The following is a 16,825-nucleotide window of genomic DNA, read 5'->3' as shown; positions in this document are numbered from 1 at the left end:
GCTATTAATGAGGATGAGAAGCTACAGGAACAAATCTGATGAGGAACTGTAATTCTATTAGAGGGATGTATATAGCCATCATATTTTTTCTTTAATCCAAAACGATTAGATTGCTTATATAGACAGCCACATTCAATTCTAAGCCATTTGATTGAAATGCACCAGAGGATGCAGATATATATATCTTTTTACCTTAATTTCCATTTTATCCTTTCCCTCCCATTTTATCTGTGCTATAGAGTACATTTTTCCCACTCGACATGTGGGAGCTCGACATGCTGTTGTGCAGAAAGCTTTCTCTTGTGAGTTCCCAAAATGTTGGCCCAGATGAGTGCAGCAGACATTTGGCCCAGGTGAGCAGAGCAGATATTTACATGAAATATTAGGGAGCATCCATCTGGGCTATGTGACTTAGGTTGGCAATACACAAAAGAGGATTCCAATTTGTTGTATAAATCACCCTTAGAGCCCCCAACAGTGAACACATACGGGGTTCTTTTCATTTTCATGATGCTTAATATAATCTTTTAAAATAATTAAAATTAGGTGAATTGTGTATATTTCTGAGAGATTACAGAAAGACACTAGTTTTGATACCTCTTGCTTGTAGCATTTGACTGATGTAAACAAACTAAAAGGTTTAAAAAGAACGGGGATTCTTCCCAGTAGTATAGTGCAATGGGTAGGGAAAAAAGTTAAAAATTGATAGACCAGTATTATTCTCAAAACTCATACCATTGTGATTGGGAAGAAATGAATACATATTACTTAGTCACTTCATGTTACTATATACTTACATTAAAACAACAAAAAGGAAATTATAGAAAAAAACTCATACATTTAAAGGGTGGGAATAAATCTTAGGTTTACTCAGAGCTCAAGATCCCATTGGGATGAATGTTGTTCTTTCCTCGGATTGTTCCTTCATTTCAGTCACTTATGTATGCATTTATTTATTTAGAGATGGCGTCTATTTCTGTATGTATGTACGTATGTATGTATTTGTAGATGGAGTATTGCTCTGTTGCCCAGGCTGGAGTATAGTGGCACAATCATAGCTCACTGCAGCCTTGAACTCCTGGGCTAAAGTGATGCTCCTGCATCAGCCTCCTGAGTAGCTGGGACTACAGGTGTTCGCCACCATGACCCGCTAATTTTTTAGGGTTTTTTTTGGTATTGATCGGGTATCCCTATGTTGCCCAGGCTGGCCTTAAACTTTTCAGCTTAGCGATCTTCTGCCCTGGCCTCTCAAAGTGCTGGAATTACAGGTGTGTCCCTTCATTTCTAATGAAGGAATGTTTCCCTTTGAATATCTCACAACAGATATTTTTAAAAGACAGGCAGATTTGAAGCAACCATCAACAAGGTTTATTTGAAAATTAATCTGATACTTACAAGTGCATTATATAACAGAAATGTTACAGACTGAATTGTGCCGGCCCTACCCCAAAACTCTTACGTTGAAATTCTACCACCCAGTACCTGGAATGTGATTGTATTTGGAGATGGGTCATTCAGTAGGAAATTAAAGTAAAATGAGGTCACATGGGTGGGTCCTAATCCAATAGGAGGAGGACACAGACACATACACAGAGACGACCCTGTGAGGACGCAGGGAGAAGACACCATCTACAAGCCCAGGAGAGAGGCCTCAGGAGGCACCATCCCTGCTGACACCTGTATCGCAGACCTCTATCTTCTCGAACTGTAAGAACAATTTCTGCTCTTTAAGCATTCCCATATGTGGGACTTTGTTATGGCTGCCTGAGAAGCCTAATGTGAGTGCAAAGACTTTCTTAAAATAATGTATAACAATGTTGATTTGGAAATGACTATCCAGTGTTGAGTTCAAAACTTTATCTTTATGGGTGCTGCTATGAGTAAGTGTCTAATTTGGGGGCATAATATTGACAGTCTTCGGGAGAAATGCAGACTCCAATCAGTGCAGAAAATGGCACAGAATAATGTTTAAAAATGTCCTCCAGGCCATAACATGGTTGGGTTAGGAGGAGGAATACTAACCATTCCAATTCTAAAACACAGAATTTTGAGTTTCTTTCTGTGAGTTCACCACCTCTGACCTTCACAGGTAAGGGACCATCACACAGACATCTGCCATTTTCATATAACCCTCTATCCAAACAAAGGCTGAAAATTCGGCATGGAGGAACTCTCCCAGCACCTGTGGTCAGCCCCTTGGCCTGCATCCCCACTCTGGGCATTGGTGTGGGGGTGGGATTCTTTATGAACTTGGGCCTCAATTCTGCTTCCCTTGGAAAGCTGGACCCACACAACATCACCCTCATATGCAGACCCTCATATCTGGGCACCTGTGCCTCCCCAGAGCTGGGGGTCTGCTCTAGGAGCTGGTTCAGGACAGGATACTCCCATACAATCTGTGCCCACCACAGAAAAGAGCCAGCCAAGTGCCTGCTACTGCAGGGGCTCTTCACATATGGGAAAGCTGCCCTGGGGAGTGTCCCGGGAAAGGTCAGGGGGACAAAAAAAGGTCACAGTGATTTGCCTCCAGACACTGGACACTCTTTCCTGGAGAGTACGGGGAATGCTCCTCTCCAAAACTGATCTTGCTACATTTGTGCTGCCCACAGTGGGGGCGCCACTGAGTTTTCAAAGAAGACAACAGGCCCTGAATTGTGCAAGGAAAATAAGTGCTTGAATTTTGTAGCATGCATGCACTGTTATACTTTTAAGAATGGTACTGGGCTCCTCTGATATTCAAGGAAGGTCCCTGACAACTCAGATGGTAGTTTTCTAATCCTGTCTTCCCACATACACATTTACCTCCTCCACCCAAGAACTAAATAACAGACATGAGTGCTTGGGACAACATGCTGTCTACTGTCATCCTCTTCCTAAGACCCCCTCTCCCCATCTCTTGACACCCTTCCTCTTAGCTCCCTCTTTCTTTCTGGCCTGTTACACTCAACCTCTCCAGCGTCCTAACAAGTACCCACTCAAACCTACTTCCTCTCCTGCTGTGCTACTTCTTCAAAAGTGCTTTGCTTCTCATCCTCCCCTTCTTTCCTTGCCCTCTTCCCTGCTTCCCTCTTCAAATCACTTCTCAGCTACAAATGAGAAGGAAGTGATCTGATTAAACAGGCGATGAGCAGAGTCACATTCTGAGGGGATTTGCATTTTTAAAAGAAGATTAATGAACACATCTGACAATGTCACCCTGGAATCTTATGCAGAGTGAGAGGGGAGTGGAGATGAGCTCCGTTCAGGGCAGGAAGCGAGAGTTTGGATCTGAAGTACTTTTCAGATGCTGAAGTTATAGGAGCTTGCAGTTGCTTCCTGGGCGGAGCCATAAACATCTCTTCTGCTGAGTGGGGTCTGAGAAGATAAGAGGAAACGGTGACCCAAGAGCTCTGGAATTATCTGTCTGTGTTAGACTTGCAGGACTACACAAATTTAAGTGAAAAAAACATGCTGTTTGTCCACCTGGCTGGCCTCTTAGCCTGCTCTCCTCTTATTATTCCCTCGAAGGCATCATTTTTTGAAAGAGAAATTTAAACTCTGTCCATCTCATCCCCTTTGGAAGAAAGTTAAGATTCCTTTCTGAGCTCTTTCATCATCTGGAGTTTAAAAGCTTCCCCTCCTCTGTCAACTCTCTTTGAATCCCTCATGTCACACCAAACTTCAAAAGAGACAAATACTTTTGCATGGCTCCCTGCAGGCTCCGTTTTGCCCTGTAGTGACAGCCCCATGTTTTGGCTTTCTTGATTGGAAAAATTTCTCAAGCTTTCTACATTCACGATCTCTGCGACTTCAGTGCAATCTTCTCCAGTTTGTCTCTGATCTCCAATGGTCCCTGCATTAATCCTGTCCAAGTCACAGGTGACCCTCATATTGTCTCAGCTTCTACTTCCCAGTCTCTCTCTCTCTTTTTTTTTTTTGGAGCGGGGGGGTGGGGGGGGGGGCGGCAGGAGTCTCACTCTGTTGCCCAGGTTGGTCTCAAACTGTTGGGCTGAAAAGATCCCCCGGTCTCATCTTCCTGAGTAGTTGGTAGGAGTGTGAGCCCTTCTGCTTGGTCTCCAGTGCTTTTCTTTTCTTTCTTGACCTATACAACATTTGGTGGTTGATGTCCATGTTCATGTAATTGTCTTCTCTGGCTTCTCTGGGCCACCATGCATTCCCTTCTCCCTCTTTTCATTTATTATCTTTTCATCGAGTAAGACCCATCTTCCCCTAAAGATGTATATTTTCCTCAAAGCAAGGATTGGCTTACCTTCACAAACTGAGTCTCCAGTGACAACATAAACTGAAATGCAGTATAAACCATGGACAGATATGAGCTCATCTTCTACTTCCTGTGTCCTCTGCTGGCTCTTCTCACCGTCACGTATTGCTAAGTAAGCGAGTGATGTTAAGTTAGGAAATGGACTGAGTCCATTAATTCATTTGGCATGCTCCAAAGTTCTCACCTGAGATCTCTCTATTCTCCAAATTACACTTGGAGATACAGGAAGATCCTTTTCACATTAGGCTAATTAGGGCGAATATATGTAAGTGTTGGTAAGAAGTACCAGAAACACTGGAATTTGTGAGATTTCATTGAAGAACCAACTTCCTTCCATCCAGCCCTTCACATTGTTCTCTTTTGGTGGTTTCTTGTCATTTCCTCCTTTTATTATCAATAGAGCTGCTGTGAACATGCATGTACAAGTTTCTGGGTGGACACATGTTTTCATTATTTTTGGCGGGGGGGTAGACATCAAAGAGTAGAATTGCTGGGTTGTATGATGAATCTGTCCTAACTTTTCAGAAACTGGACTTCTACTGCTTCCTGATTTCACCTTCCACGCCATTTCTGTAGTGAGGCCCACTCCTTGGCCTTACAAGACCTGAATTAAGTTAGGTGCCCAGAGCAGTTCTGTCATTGACTCTGTTCTTTCCCTTGGTAGCCTGTGTAATAACTGGCAATCAGACCTTTATGTGAGCAATGGTTTCATATGTCTCCCCAACTGTATTACAAGTTCCATGGGGGCAAGGCTGTGTCTATCTCCTTGACCTCTGTATCTGTGATGCCTGGCAGAGGGCTGTGAACACTGGTCACCCTCCATAAACACTGGGAGACAAACAAAGGAGTCAGTAGTTAGTTTTTTGCTTTTTTACCCCCAGAACTCTTAGAATATGATTTGAGCTATTCCTTCAAGGAAGTCCTGGGGCAGGTGATCATTCATAGATGACATGAGGGCGTGCACAGCACATGAGTTTGCAGGAAAATGCAAATCCCACGTTGAAATTTGATCCCCAATGTTGGAGGTGGGGTTACAGGGGGGTGTTTGGGTCATGGAGGCGGATCCCTCATGAATGGCTTGGTGTTGCCTTCATGGTAACGAATGGGTTCTCTATTCAATCCTGCAAGAGCTGACTGTTAGAGCCTGGCACCTTCCTCTCCTCTTTCTCTTGCTTCTTTTCTCACCATGTCATCTGTGCACACAGCAGCTTCCCTTCCCATTCCACCATGAGTGGAAGCTCCCTGAGGCCTCACCAGAAGCAGATGCTGGTGCCATGCTTCTTGTACAGCCTGCAGAACTGTGAGCTAAATAAACCTCTTTATGAATTATCCAGCCTCACTCAGGTATTCCTTTATAGCAATGCAAGACTGACTAACACAGGGTATCAGGAGACCTAGCTCTGTCTGTCTCTGAGAACTTCATCAGGACTCTGGAAACAATTTAGCCCACAGGTCCAAGGCTGATTTTTGTCACAGTGAAGTTCAGGCAGTAAGAATTCTCACTGGTGGCTGTTGAGGGTGGTGGTGGTGGGGATGGGTCATAAGGAGAATTATCAGTGGGAGACTAGAAATTAAAGTGGAGAAAGGGAAGAATTAAAAGTCAAAAACAGGCCAGGCGCGGTGGCTCAAGCCTGTAATCCCAGCACTTTGGGAGGCCGAGATGGGCGAATCACAAGGTCAGGAGATCGAGACCATCCTGGCTAACCCGGTGAAACCCCGTCTCTACTAAAAAGTACAAAAAACCAGCCGGGCGAGGTGGCGGGCGCCTGTAGTCCCAGCTACTCGGGAGGCTGAGGCAGGAGAATGGCGTAAACCCGGGAGGCGGAGCTTGCAGTGAGCCGAGATCCGGCCACTGCACTCCAACCTGGGCAACAGAGCGAGACTCCATCTCAAAAAAATAAAATAAAATAAAAAATAAAAATAAAAGTCAAAAACAGTGTGAGGGAGGAAAGCAATGGATATAACACCCCAGATCTTTATCCTTGAGAGGCCTTTAAAAATCTACTTAACAATCAGATGCTATTCTATAAGAACTCTGAGACATGTGATGACTTTTAGGAACTTGCACTGTGGCTGAAAATGCATGCCAATCTAGCTGACTCAGATCCAGTCTTAACTGGCTCATAACTTGCTTCATAAACACGACTGTATGTTAGCAAGGAAATGAGAGAGAATAACAGCACATCACATAGGCCTGAAAAGTATTTGCAAAGCAGTATTTCTCAAAAATGACATTTTGCAGTGTTTTCCAGAGGCGGATTCAGAAAACTGAAGACCAAAGTAACGAGGGAGCCATCTCATGCCTAGCTGAGCAGAAGCATACCCAAAGGCTTAGTATTTTCCCAATTAGTAGGCACCTCAAACTTGTTTAAGGAAAATACTCTTCTTGATGAAACAGATACTACAGTTGAAGCAGGAACGTGTTTGGTGTGCTGCCTTAAATAGCATGGGTAGATGTTCAAACATGTTAGGACTCACTGGCCCTAGGAAAGACCCGCAAGAATCTGGTCTACACCAGGAAAGTGACAATGAAACACCAAACACCTTTTCTCCTCTAATTACCATGAAAATTATTTCTTTCCCAATGGTTGAAGACAATAATGTTGGGAATGATGAAGTTTCTTGGAGTGTGAAGTGGATATACAAGTTTAATCCACAGCTTCACCACTTCATAAGTGGATAATCGAATTGTGCCTCAGTTTCCTCAGACTTGGGGATATTAAGAGTACCCTCAGTCACCACCAGGTGGGTACCAATGTAAGAAGAGTGGAGCAAAAGCCCAGGGGCGCATGTTCTTAAAATGCCTAGTGTGGGATTAGAATGACAAGTGGTAGATAACCTACTTGTGCAGAAATTTATTTTGTGATTTTCAAATGATCAATATATGTGAATACTTTATTGTTTCCTGTGAGTCCCTATTTCAGCAACTATCTTGTCTGTGCCTTTCTTTGCTAGGTAAGCACTTTTCTATTGGTTGGTGGGCTTAGCAGCTCTTGGTTTTGTCTTCATGGGAGACAAATAGCATGCACCTGTGAGTAGTGGTAAAGGAAAGGTACCCTTCAGGGTGTTCTGTCCTGGGCCTCTGGCAGATCACCTGTGGTTTTGCTCTGTGTCCCCACCCAAATCTCATCTCAAACTGTAATTTACACCCCACATGTCGAGGGAAGGGCCTGGTGGGAGGTGATTGGATCATGGGGGCGGTTTCCCCCATGTTGTTCTCATGATAGTGAGGGAGTTCTCACAAGAGCCAATAGTTTCAAGTCTGGCACTTCGCTGTTTCAGTCTCTCTCCTGCTGATTGTGAAGAAGGTACTTGCCTCTCCTTCTCCCATGATTTTAAGTTTCCTGAGGCCTCCCCAGCCACGCAAAGCTGTGAGTCAATTAAACCTCTTTCCTTTATAAATTGCCCAGTCTTAGGCAGTATCTTTTTAGCAGTGTGAAAACAGACTAATACACGCTGGCTTTTGGTTCTCTGGGTTCCCTGGATTTCTGCCCTACTAACATACTTGATTCCTGGCAGTGAGGGGTTGGTCTCTGCCTGGCTGGTATCTGGATGCCAGGGTTCTGGTCTAGCTTGCAGTCTCTTTCCAGGTGCATATGCTCAGATTCAAGCTCCCCAGTCCCCTTGTCCTCTCGGCTGGTGGCATAACCCATGCCTGAGCATGACTTCCTGCTTATATAACTGCTTGGAGTTTACCTTTATTCTGTTCAGTTGTATGGAAGTGACCCTAAGAATATGCCTGGGCATATTCGAAGAGATAATGACTGAGAGGTTTAGCCACACATAAAACAAAGCAGAGCCCCAGGGAGATCTAAAAAGTTCAAACAAGATCAACACAAAGTAAACCACACCTCAACAGACCAAAGATCAAGAGCAAAACCTGAATGGTAGCTAGAGAAAAAGAGACTGCCTTAAAGGTGTGACTGCAGGACCAAGAGCTGGTTTTTCAATGGAAAACAGGAGTCAGGTAAAAAGAAAGCTACATATTTAAAAGATGAAAAAATACTGCTTAAACTGGAATTGAATATGCAGTGAAATGCAGTGAAAACATCCTTGAAAAGAAAGTCAAATACAGACACTCTCAGACAAACAACTGAAATGATTTGCTATCGTAGGATCCATATATGTAAACACTAAATGATGTTATTCATTGACTGGAGTTTCTAGAAGAATGATAATTAAAATTGATAGTGAAAATCCTTTTTCGTTTGTATTATTAACTGAATTTGCTCCACCTCCCTCCAATTCCTACATTGAAGCTTATTAACCACCCTAATATGTCTGTATTTGGAGCTAGGACCTGTAAGGAGGTAATTAAGGTTAAACAAGGTCATTACAGTGGACTCTGATCCAATAGGACTGAAGTCCTTGTAAGAAGAGGAGATGAGGACACAGATACACACACAGAAGGACAACCATGTGAGGACACAGGGAGAAGACAGTGTCTACAAGCCAAGGAGAAAGGCCCGAGGCGGAACCAGCCCTGCCCGCACCTTGATCTCAGACTTCCAGTTTCTGGAGTGTGAGACAATAAATGTCTGTTGTTTAAGTACTCTAGCCTGAGGTATTTTGTTATGGCAGCTGGAGAAGACTAAGACAGTTCATTTTTGACTTTTAAATGGAATGACTATTTTACCACTATGTACAGTATTAACTGTTGGTTTACAAAGAGATAGGTATTCTTTATATTTATCTATTTATTTTCAGTTTATTTTGACTCTGAATATGGAATACATGCCAATTATTTCCTAAAGTGAATTTTGAAAATATATCATTTTAAGTGACTTTGCATAATATATGAATTCACCATCCCTTTCACACAGTTTTGAAATAAGCAGTGAATGAATACGACTTCATGCTTCCCAAGCCTTCATCTTCGCTCAGAGATTAGGGAATATTAAAATTCTTAAGTAGTTTTTAAAATACATTTTTTTGTCCCCTAGAGAAATAATTATTAACATTTTGGTAAATATTGGAAAATATTTGAATGAAAAAAATTCATTTCATATATCATGTTGTTGAAATTCATGTAGAACTTGAAAATTATGGGCATTTTGCAATGAAGAAAATTCAACGCTTTAATACGAGGATGATAGTTTTACAGTTTCAAAATGACTCTGTGACAAGCCCCTGCCATACTGTTGGGAATCAAGGAAAGAGAGGCAATGACTTAATCCATCACAAACAACTTAGGTCAAAGGATGTACAGAAAAAAATGTAGTTAATTTGAGGAGCAATTAAATTGGAACAGGTAACACAATGATCTCACTGCGGATTCCAACACTTCTCTCTGTCCCTTGTGTTTTCCACGGTGCTGGAAAAAGATCTCGAAACCAACCCCAACATTTCATTACTAAAGTTTAACAGATAAAATGCCCTAAGATATGTTCCTATTCAGTTTTGTACGTCTACAATGACTGTCATGTAAGTAAGGAGTATTTCTTGAATTAATTCAATCCAGATAACAGTTTTTCTGACGAAAACAGTTACAATCCATGGAAATATTGTGCGGCTAATGAAGGAGAAAAAAATAACAGTACTTATGTGTACAAAATATTATCTATTCAACAGACTCAAAAGAACCAGAATATTTTGAGCCATCCTGAAGATCTGCTTTCAGAGATAATGTGTACTCCTCAGTCAACAAATAATCCTCACCAACATCTTTGTAAAGCAAGTCTCTCCAACAAACAATAACTATCACAGAATACTACAGACTTTGAACTACTAATATCCCTTGCTCTTTAACACTTCATTTTCTCTTTTTAGAAGATAATAGTTCTAGAAATTGCTTTTGAGACAAAGAGCCTCATGTGAGACCAAGGAGCTTTAGCCAACTGCTTGTGGAGCAGAAGAGTACAGTGTAGACCACAGAACAATGTTCTATAGAGGCATTATTACAGATAGGTGAAAACTCATTATTTTTCATTATAAACCTTGTTATAATGTGCACGTTTTTAAAAATTTCGAAACACCATACAAAACGTGCCAAATTTAGCATAACTGCCAAATGTATTCAGAGAAACATAAACTGCAGTGTCTAGACACTGACTACTGTTGCACAGCAGACATCACTCCTATTCCTTAGAATGCCAATTCTTTCAAGTGTAAGACAGATGTTTATTTTTTTATATAAATCACCAAACTCCATCTGAGGATTTACAGGGTGGAAAAAATGTCTAATAAGTAGTAATTAGTAAGTTCTTAAGTGTTGTATATGTTTCATTTAAGTGAAATTAAGATGACGTTGATAGTGCCATATCTTGGATGATGTCAGCAGTATAAAAGATCCTTCCTAAGGGCATACAGTATATAAGCAAACATTAGCTGCTAGTTACAGCACACCTGTATACATTCTACTAATCACTGTGTGTCCCTAATATGACATACTTTCAATGAGCTTTAAAAGTATGTCCCTAATACGACACACTTTCAATGAGCTTTAAACTTCCTTGGCCTGTATCACCCTGGTGTAAATTTGTATTTCCATATCTCTGTGAAATCCATGAGCTATTCAGTGGAGTAACATCACTAAAATGTATTGAAGTAATTTGGCTGATGTGGAAGAATAAAAAAGAACGTACGTGCTTTGGCCAAGCACAGTCTGGGTCTTTTGTGTAAAAATATAAGAATCTGGCTGCAGCTTTGGTTAAAAAACAGTAACGGACATGAGATCAAATTTACCCTGTAGGAAATTCACCCAGATGTAGATGCACATCACTTAGATATGCATTACACCCATTTGTCTGATTCATACAAAATGGCTTAATGATTAGAAAACATCAACATAAATACTTTGGAAGGAGAAGATACTACATCAAAGAAGTGAGTCTTTCACTGAAAGCCTCTATTCACTGCTGCAGGAGCACGATGGCTCACTTAAAATATATAAATATCCGTTTACAGTTGGAATACTAATTGGGATTTTTAAAAAATTTAAGTAGTCACATATATATTTTACATTTCTTGGAAGACTTTTTTTTTTTTTTAAGGTAAAATCATGACTCCCATACAAATATCGATATGTGTCCAAAGATTTTATTAAACTAATTCAATTTGTTAGGGAAATGGTAAGACGTTACAACTGGTTAAGAGGAGCAAAGTGCAGACATGTATTTAGGCCATCAAGAAGGAGGAAACGAATTTGCTAAACTGATGCAATACCAATCAATAGTCAGGGCCTGTCATCCACAGACAATCACTCCACCACACGCACACATGCATTCCTATGGTTTGTCCACAACTTCCAGAGCTGAAGAATAGCTCAAGGACCTCAAAGGGCAGAGGCAAGCCACAACGGAGCAGCACTCCTTCACTCCCGATTTCCATGGTTACCACCATTTTTCTCTGGCAAATCACAGATAAATTTTAAAGACTGAGTAAATCTATAAAAGTGATTAATCACAGAAGTTTAATGTTTAATAAATTATTCCAAAAGTGTTCCCGGGCACTCAGACTCACCAAGCATACATTCTGAAATCAAATTCTATTTCTATCCAAAAAGTGTAGGCCATCAGTGTTCTTAAAGGAGGCAAATGGTTCTTCTGAGGTAGAAAACATTCTCCAATGTAGATAAGGATGTAGATACCAGGTAAATGTTACAGCTGTGTTCATACTAACAATAAACTATGGATGATGTGGCTCAGAGTCAGTCAATGAAGAAAGATCCAGAGACATTCTGAGGTCACAAAAAGAATTTAAATGTTAGCTAACAAGGAGTGCTCATCAAAAACAGGGCTTTCCACTCAGACTGCAAACCAGGCAGAACTACCATCTCACTTTATCAGTTGTCATTGCATGTTGACATCATACACTGAGGAGAGTGATGCAGATGATAGATATGAACATATCTACATACATATGCATACATAAAGCATATACTTATATGCATACACTTTTTACATTTCCCAGCCAGTGTTCAGAAAAACTGGAATAAGAGAGAAGTGATGTTCCATTTTGTCTTGGAAAAGTATATATTTTACATATACATGCATGCATATATCTACATACATATGCATGTAATGCCTACCTGCATGTTACCAAACTGATACACATGTGTATATATGGAGGTGCGTGTGTGTATACGTGTACATTCACTTTATCACATACTCCATCAGCTTGATTTTTGAGATGGTAATTCAAGTTTCATCTTTGTTCTGGGCTTCATGTCTGTCTCTACTGTGTTTTTTGTCTCAACTGTCAAGTCACATTTTAACAACACATTAGACTGGGGTAAACCAACATGGGATGGAAACACCAATCTCAGGAGGCTAAAATCACTGTACAGGTTGGGTTTGAGAGTTGCTGATTTCCTTTCCCTTTCCCCCAGCAGTGTGGACCATGAGATGGGCTGGGGGGCGGAATAGTGAGGCCCTCCCTCTCACTCATACGCGGGCAAACCAAACAGCTCGGGCTGGAAGTCCTGCAGGGAATTCAGCACCAGGGTGGCCTTTGTCGTCAGGTCTCGGCTCAAGTTTCCGTCAGGAACCATGACCACCTGCATCCCAGCTGCCAGGGCCGCCTCCACCCCATTGGGAGCATCTTCAAAGACAAGGCACTGTAGGAAGAAAAAGAAAGTCGAGATGGCCTTTTATGGAACCAGACATGTGGATGAAGTGTTTATCATCGTCATCACCATTGGCTTTGCAACTGTGCAGAAAGAGATAGAATTACAGTGAGGGCTCCCCAGAGTACAGATTGTGGTGAGGACAGCATGCTGTTTCTTACTGGCTCCGGGGGTCTCCCTGCCATGGCTCCTTTAAAGGGGAGAGGTTTCTGTCACAGCCAAAGCATTGCTGAAATGGAGCGCAGCTGTGTGGTGAGGCAAGATTCTCAGCTTAAAACTTTATTTTATTGGGATCATAACAATCTGTTCAATCAATAATTGAACATTCAGAGTGTGAGAGGCAACTGCAAAACTAAAAATCATGCTCTTAAAATATAAAACCACTTCAGAGTTGCTCCTGTTTTATGTACTGTGGTTTGAAAATTAAATGGTTAGAATCTTTTAAGTTAAAAATTCAGTTCCTGTGTGTGCTAGTGCGATGTGACAAATATGAGCACAAATATGTAGTGTGCGTGCATGCTCTCTTTTGGATAATCGCAAAAATTCACTTTATTATTGGGATTATGGACACAACATCATCCAAAACTTGTGGTCTCTTCATTCAGACACCCACATTGAAAATGGGGTGTTTCCAACTGGCAACTTCAAAGATATGGAACCAACCTAAGTGCCCATCCACCGATGAGCAGATAAAGAAAATGTGGCATTTATACACCATGGAATACTACTCAGACACAAAAAGGAATGAAATAATGTCTTTTGAAGCAACATGGATGGAGCTGGAGGCCATTATTTTAAGGAACTCAGGAATGGAAATCCAAATATCATATGCTCTCACTTATAAGTGGAATCTAAGCTATGAGGATGGGAAGCCATAAGAATTACATAGAAGGGACTTTGGGGACTAGCGGGATGAGGAAGAAAAGACTACATACTGGATACAGTGTACACTGTTCCGGTGACGAGTGTGCTAAAATCTCAGAAATCACTGCTAAAGAACTTATCTGTGTAACTAAAAGCCACCTGTACCCTGTAGACTATTAAAATTAAAATTAAAAAGGAAAAAAATTAAGTACTAAAAGAAAAACCAATACATAAAATAAAATGGGGTGTTTGTACACTGCATTGATCAGTGAGCTCCTAAAGGTGCCACCACATTGACAATGTTACAGTAAGTTTCACATGAGGGCTCCCTCCAAAGGAGACACCCCAGAGCCTGCTCCGTAGTATAAACAAGCATAATCCACATGTGCTATCTTCATATCACCGACCCTCTCAGGAAGACATACACTTAGGAAGCTTCTTCCCTACATTCCTAGAATGGCACACACCTCTTGTGAAAACACATTTATTGATGCTTTTTAACTGAGACTCTGCAGGGGCCCAGACATCTGTAAGGGAAGAGAGGTCCTCGTCATGGCGGCCTATGCTGAGGAGTCTCTCCTGTGGCCTAGTTCTACTCCACATGTGGCCTAGAACTCCACGAGCTGTTGAGGTGGGGCCTTTCAGCTCTCCACTCATCTCTTCTTTGTCTCCTTTGTCCCTCTGTCTTTTATTTTTTTTTAATGTATTTATTTATTTATTTATTTATTTATTTATTTATGTGAGAGAGTCTTGCTGTCTCGCCCAGGCTGAAGTGCAGTGGTGTGATCTTGGCTCACTGCAGCCTCTGCCTCCCAGGTTCAAGCAATTCTCATGCCTCAGCCTCCCAAGTAGCTGGGACTACAGGTGTACCACCAAGCCGGTTATTTTTTTTTGTATTTTTTAGTAGAGACAGGGTTTCACCATGTTGGCCAGGCTGGTCTCCAACTCCTGGACTCAAGTGATCTGCCCACCTTGGCCTCCCAAAGTGCTGGGATTACAGGTGTGTGCCACCACACCTGGCCCCCTTTGCCTTTCATTATGAAAACATACTCTTCGGCTCATCACCAGGTATATAGCAGTGACTCAATGCACTGGTGTCCTGGAAAGGGCTCATGGAAGCCTGATGCCAGGTCTGAAAGAGAAGCTCTGCATTCTTTGGCGTTTTCACTAGAAAACACTGAAACGCACACACAGTCTTAACTATTAGTGGTCTGTGCTGTAGCCAGCACAATGACTGTTTTTCTTTTTCCCTACATGCCTTTTTCTTTCCATTACCCCATTCTTTCCTTCAATCTGGGGCTAAAATATCACCTAGCCAACTTACCCCACAGGGCCGATCCCTGGATTAAGTGAGTTAATCCATGCGACAATGGAATGTGAATGCTACCTTACTTTCACAGAGGGAACTGGTTGGCCCAGCTATTTTAGTTTGCTTGGAACTGAAGGGTGGGCTGTGGGGCAGGATGTCCCGTGCTACATCCTGGACAGTCCCAGGCAAGCCACAGTAGTCCGTCCCAACACCTCCCTTCTGACAGCCTCTGATGCTCCCTGGTTTCTTTCTCCTGTGAGACACTGGTCACCGCAGGACGTGGGAAGAAATGACTCCACTTAGACTTCCAGGTTGGTTTTCTCTGTTATCTCACTCAGTGACTACCTGTTCATGATATTTCTGTCTTGCCTTTTTAAAAGTTATGACTTGATCATATTCTAAATGCTCTCCACTGTTTTTATCTGGGACCAGAGATAGGCACGTAAATGTCAAATGACATTTCAAAATATCTGTCACCTTCTCCAGGGATTCTGAAGCTTTGTGCAGGGTCTACCTGTGAAATGTGGGCTGGGGTAGAGGAAGAGATGGATTATCCCCTGGGATAATACCGCTTGGCTAAAGTTGTGAAAGCAGCTTTTATTCTCTATTTGCGTGAGGCTGCTTCCAAGGAGCAAGGCAGGTGTGTGGGACGGGAAATCAGTGGCTGACTGTGGCAGTTCCCAAAGAGATAATGGAAGGCACCCAATACACCTGCACTCACCTAAAGGGGGTCATATGGTTTTGCTGTGTCCCTACCCAAGTCTCATCTTAAATTGTAGCTGCCAGAATCCCCACGTGTTGTGGGAGGGACCTGGTGGGAGATAATTTAATCACAGGGGCAGTTTTCCCCATACTGTTCTCATGGTAGTGAATAAGTCTCACAAGATCTGATGGTTTTATAAGGGGAAACCCCTTTTGCTTGGCTCTTATTCTCTCTCTTGCCTGCTGCCATGTAAGATGTGCCTTTCACCCTCTGCCATGATTGTGAGGCCTCCCCATCCATGTGGAACTGTGAGTCCACTAAACCTCTTTTTCTTTGTAATTTACCCAGTCTTGGGTATGTCTTTATCAGCAGCGTGAAAACGGACTAATACAGGGGATCTGCAGTGGAAGGAAATGCAGGCCCCATGGTGTCCCTTCACATCTGAGAGATCTTTCCAAAGGCAGCCCGTGTTTAAAGGCAACTAAGTGAGGGCTGTGAGTGAGGAGGGAAACTTACAAGTGTCTGCAGCACTGACAGCGGGAACAGCTGACACCAGCTCTTGGAGACCTTTTTACTGTTTCTCATGGCCTTCACGTTTTGCTGGTTCCTCTGTGTTCGATTAATCTGTCCTCACCTATTTTTAAGAATAATCCAAATACGGCACTGACATCTGGAATATCACACACAACATATAAGATGAATGTCGTACATAAAGTAAGGGAGACTTGAATAAGTATGAAGAGTGGCGAAAAGTCAAGGTTGGTAACTGGTTGCTATCACAATCAATCACAATAAGAAGGTGACATAGGCTGGACGCAGTGGCTCACACCTGTATTTTGGGAGGCCAAGGTGGGCAGATCACTTGAGGTCAGGAGTTCCAGACCAGTCTGGCCAACATGGTAAAATCACATCTCTACCAAAACAGTAAAAAAATTAGCCAAGCACGGTGGCACATGCCTGTAGTCCCAGCTACTCTGGAAGCTGAGGCAGGAGAATGGCTTGAACCCAGGAGGCAGAGGTTGCAGTGAGCCAAGATCGTGCCACTGCATTCCAGACTGGGCCACGGAGTGAGACTCCGTCTCAAAAAAAAAAAAAGAGAGAGAGAGAGAAGGTGACATAATA

At 42.2% G+C, this 16,825-nt stretch overlaps 1 protein-coding gene across 2 annotated transcripts in view; it reads right to left on the bottom strand.

Annotated features, from left to right (window-relative positions):
* PUDP (pseudouridine 5'-phosphatase) overlaps window positions 1-16,825 on the bottom strand; it is a 171,925-nt gene that overhangs the window by 60,475 nt on the left and 94,625 nt on the right. The window contains exon 4 of one of the 2 annotated variants that reach the window (XM_003917376.4): window positions 11,282-12,818. The exons of the other annotated variant lie outside the window; for it this stretch is intronic. Coding sequence (XP_003917425.1) covers window positions 12,642-12,818 — 177 coding nt within the window. The 3' untranslated portion in view covers window positions 11,282-12,641. Of the gene's footprint in view, window positions 1-11,281; window positions 12,819-16,825 lie in introns of those variants that run through there. 2 annotated transcript variants of the gene reach the window in all.

The sequence above is a fragment of the Papio anubis genome, chromosome X (assembly GCF_008728515.1).
Source record: "Papio anubis isolate 15944 chromosome X, Panubis1.0, whole genome shotgun sequence".
NCBI lineage: Eukaryota > Metazoa > Chordata > Mammalia > Primates > Cercopithecidae > Papio > Papio anubis.
This window is presented reverse-complemented; position numbering and strand designations above follow the sequence as displayed.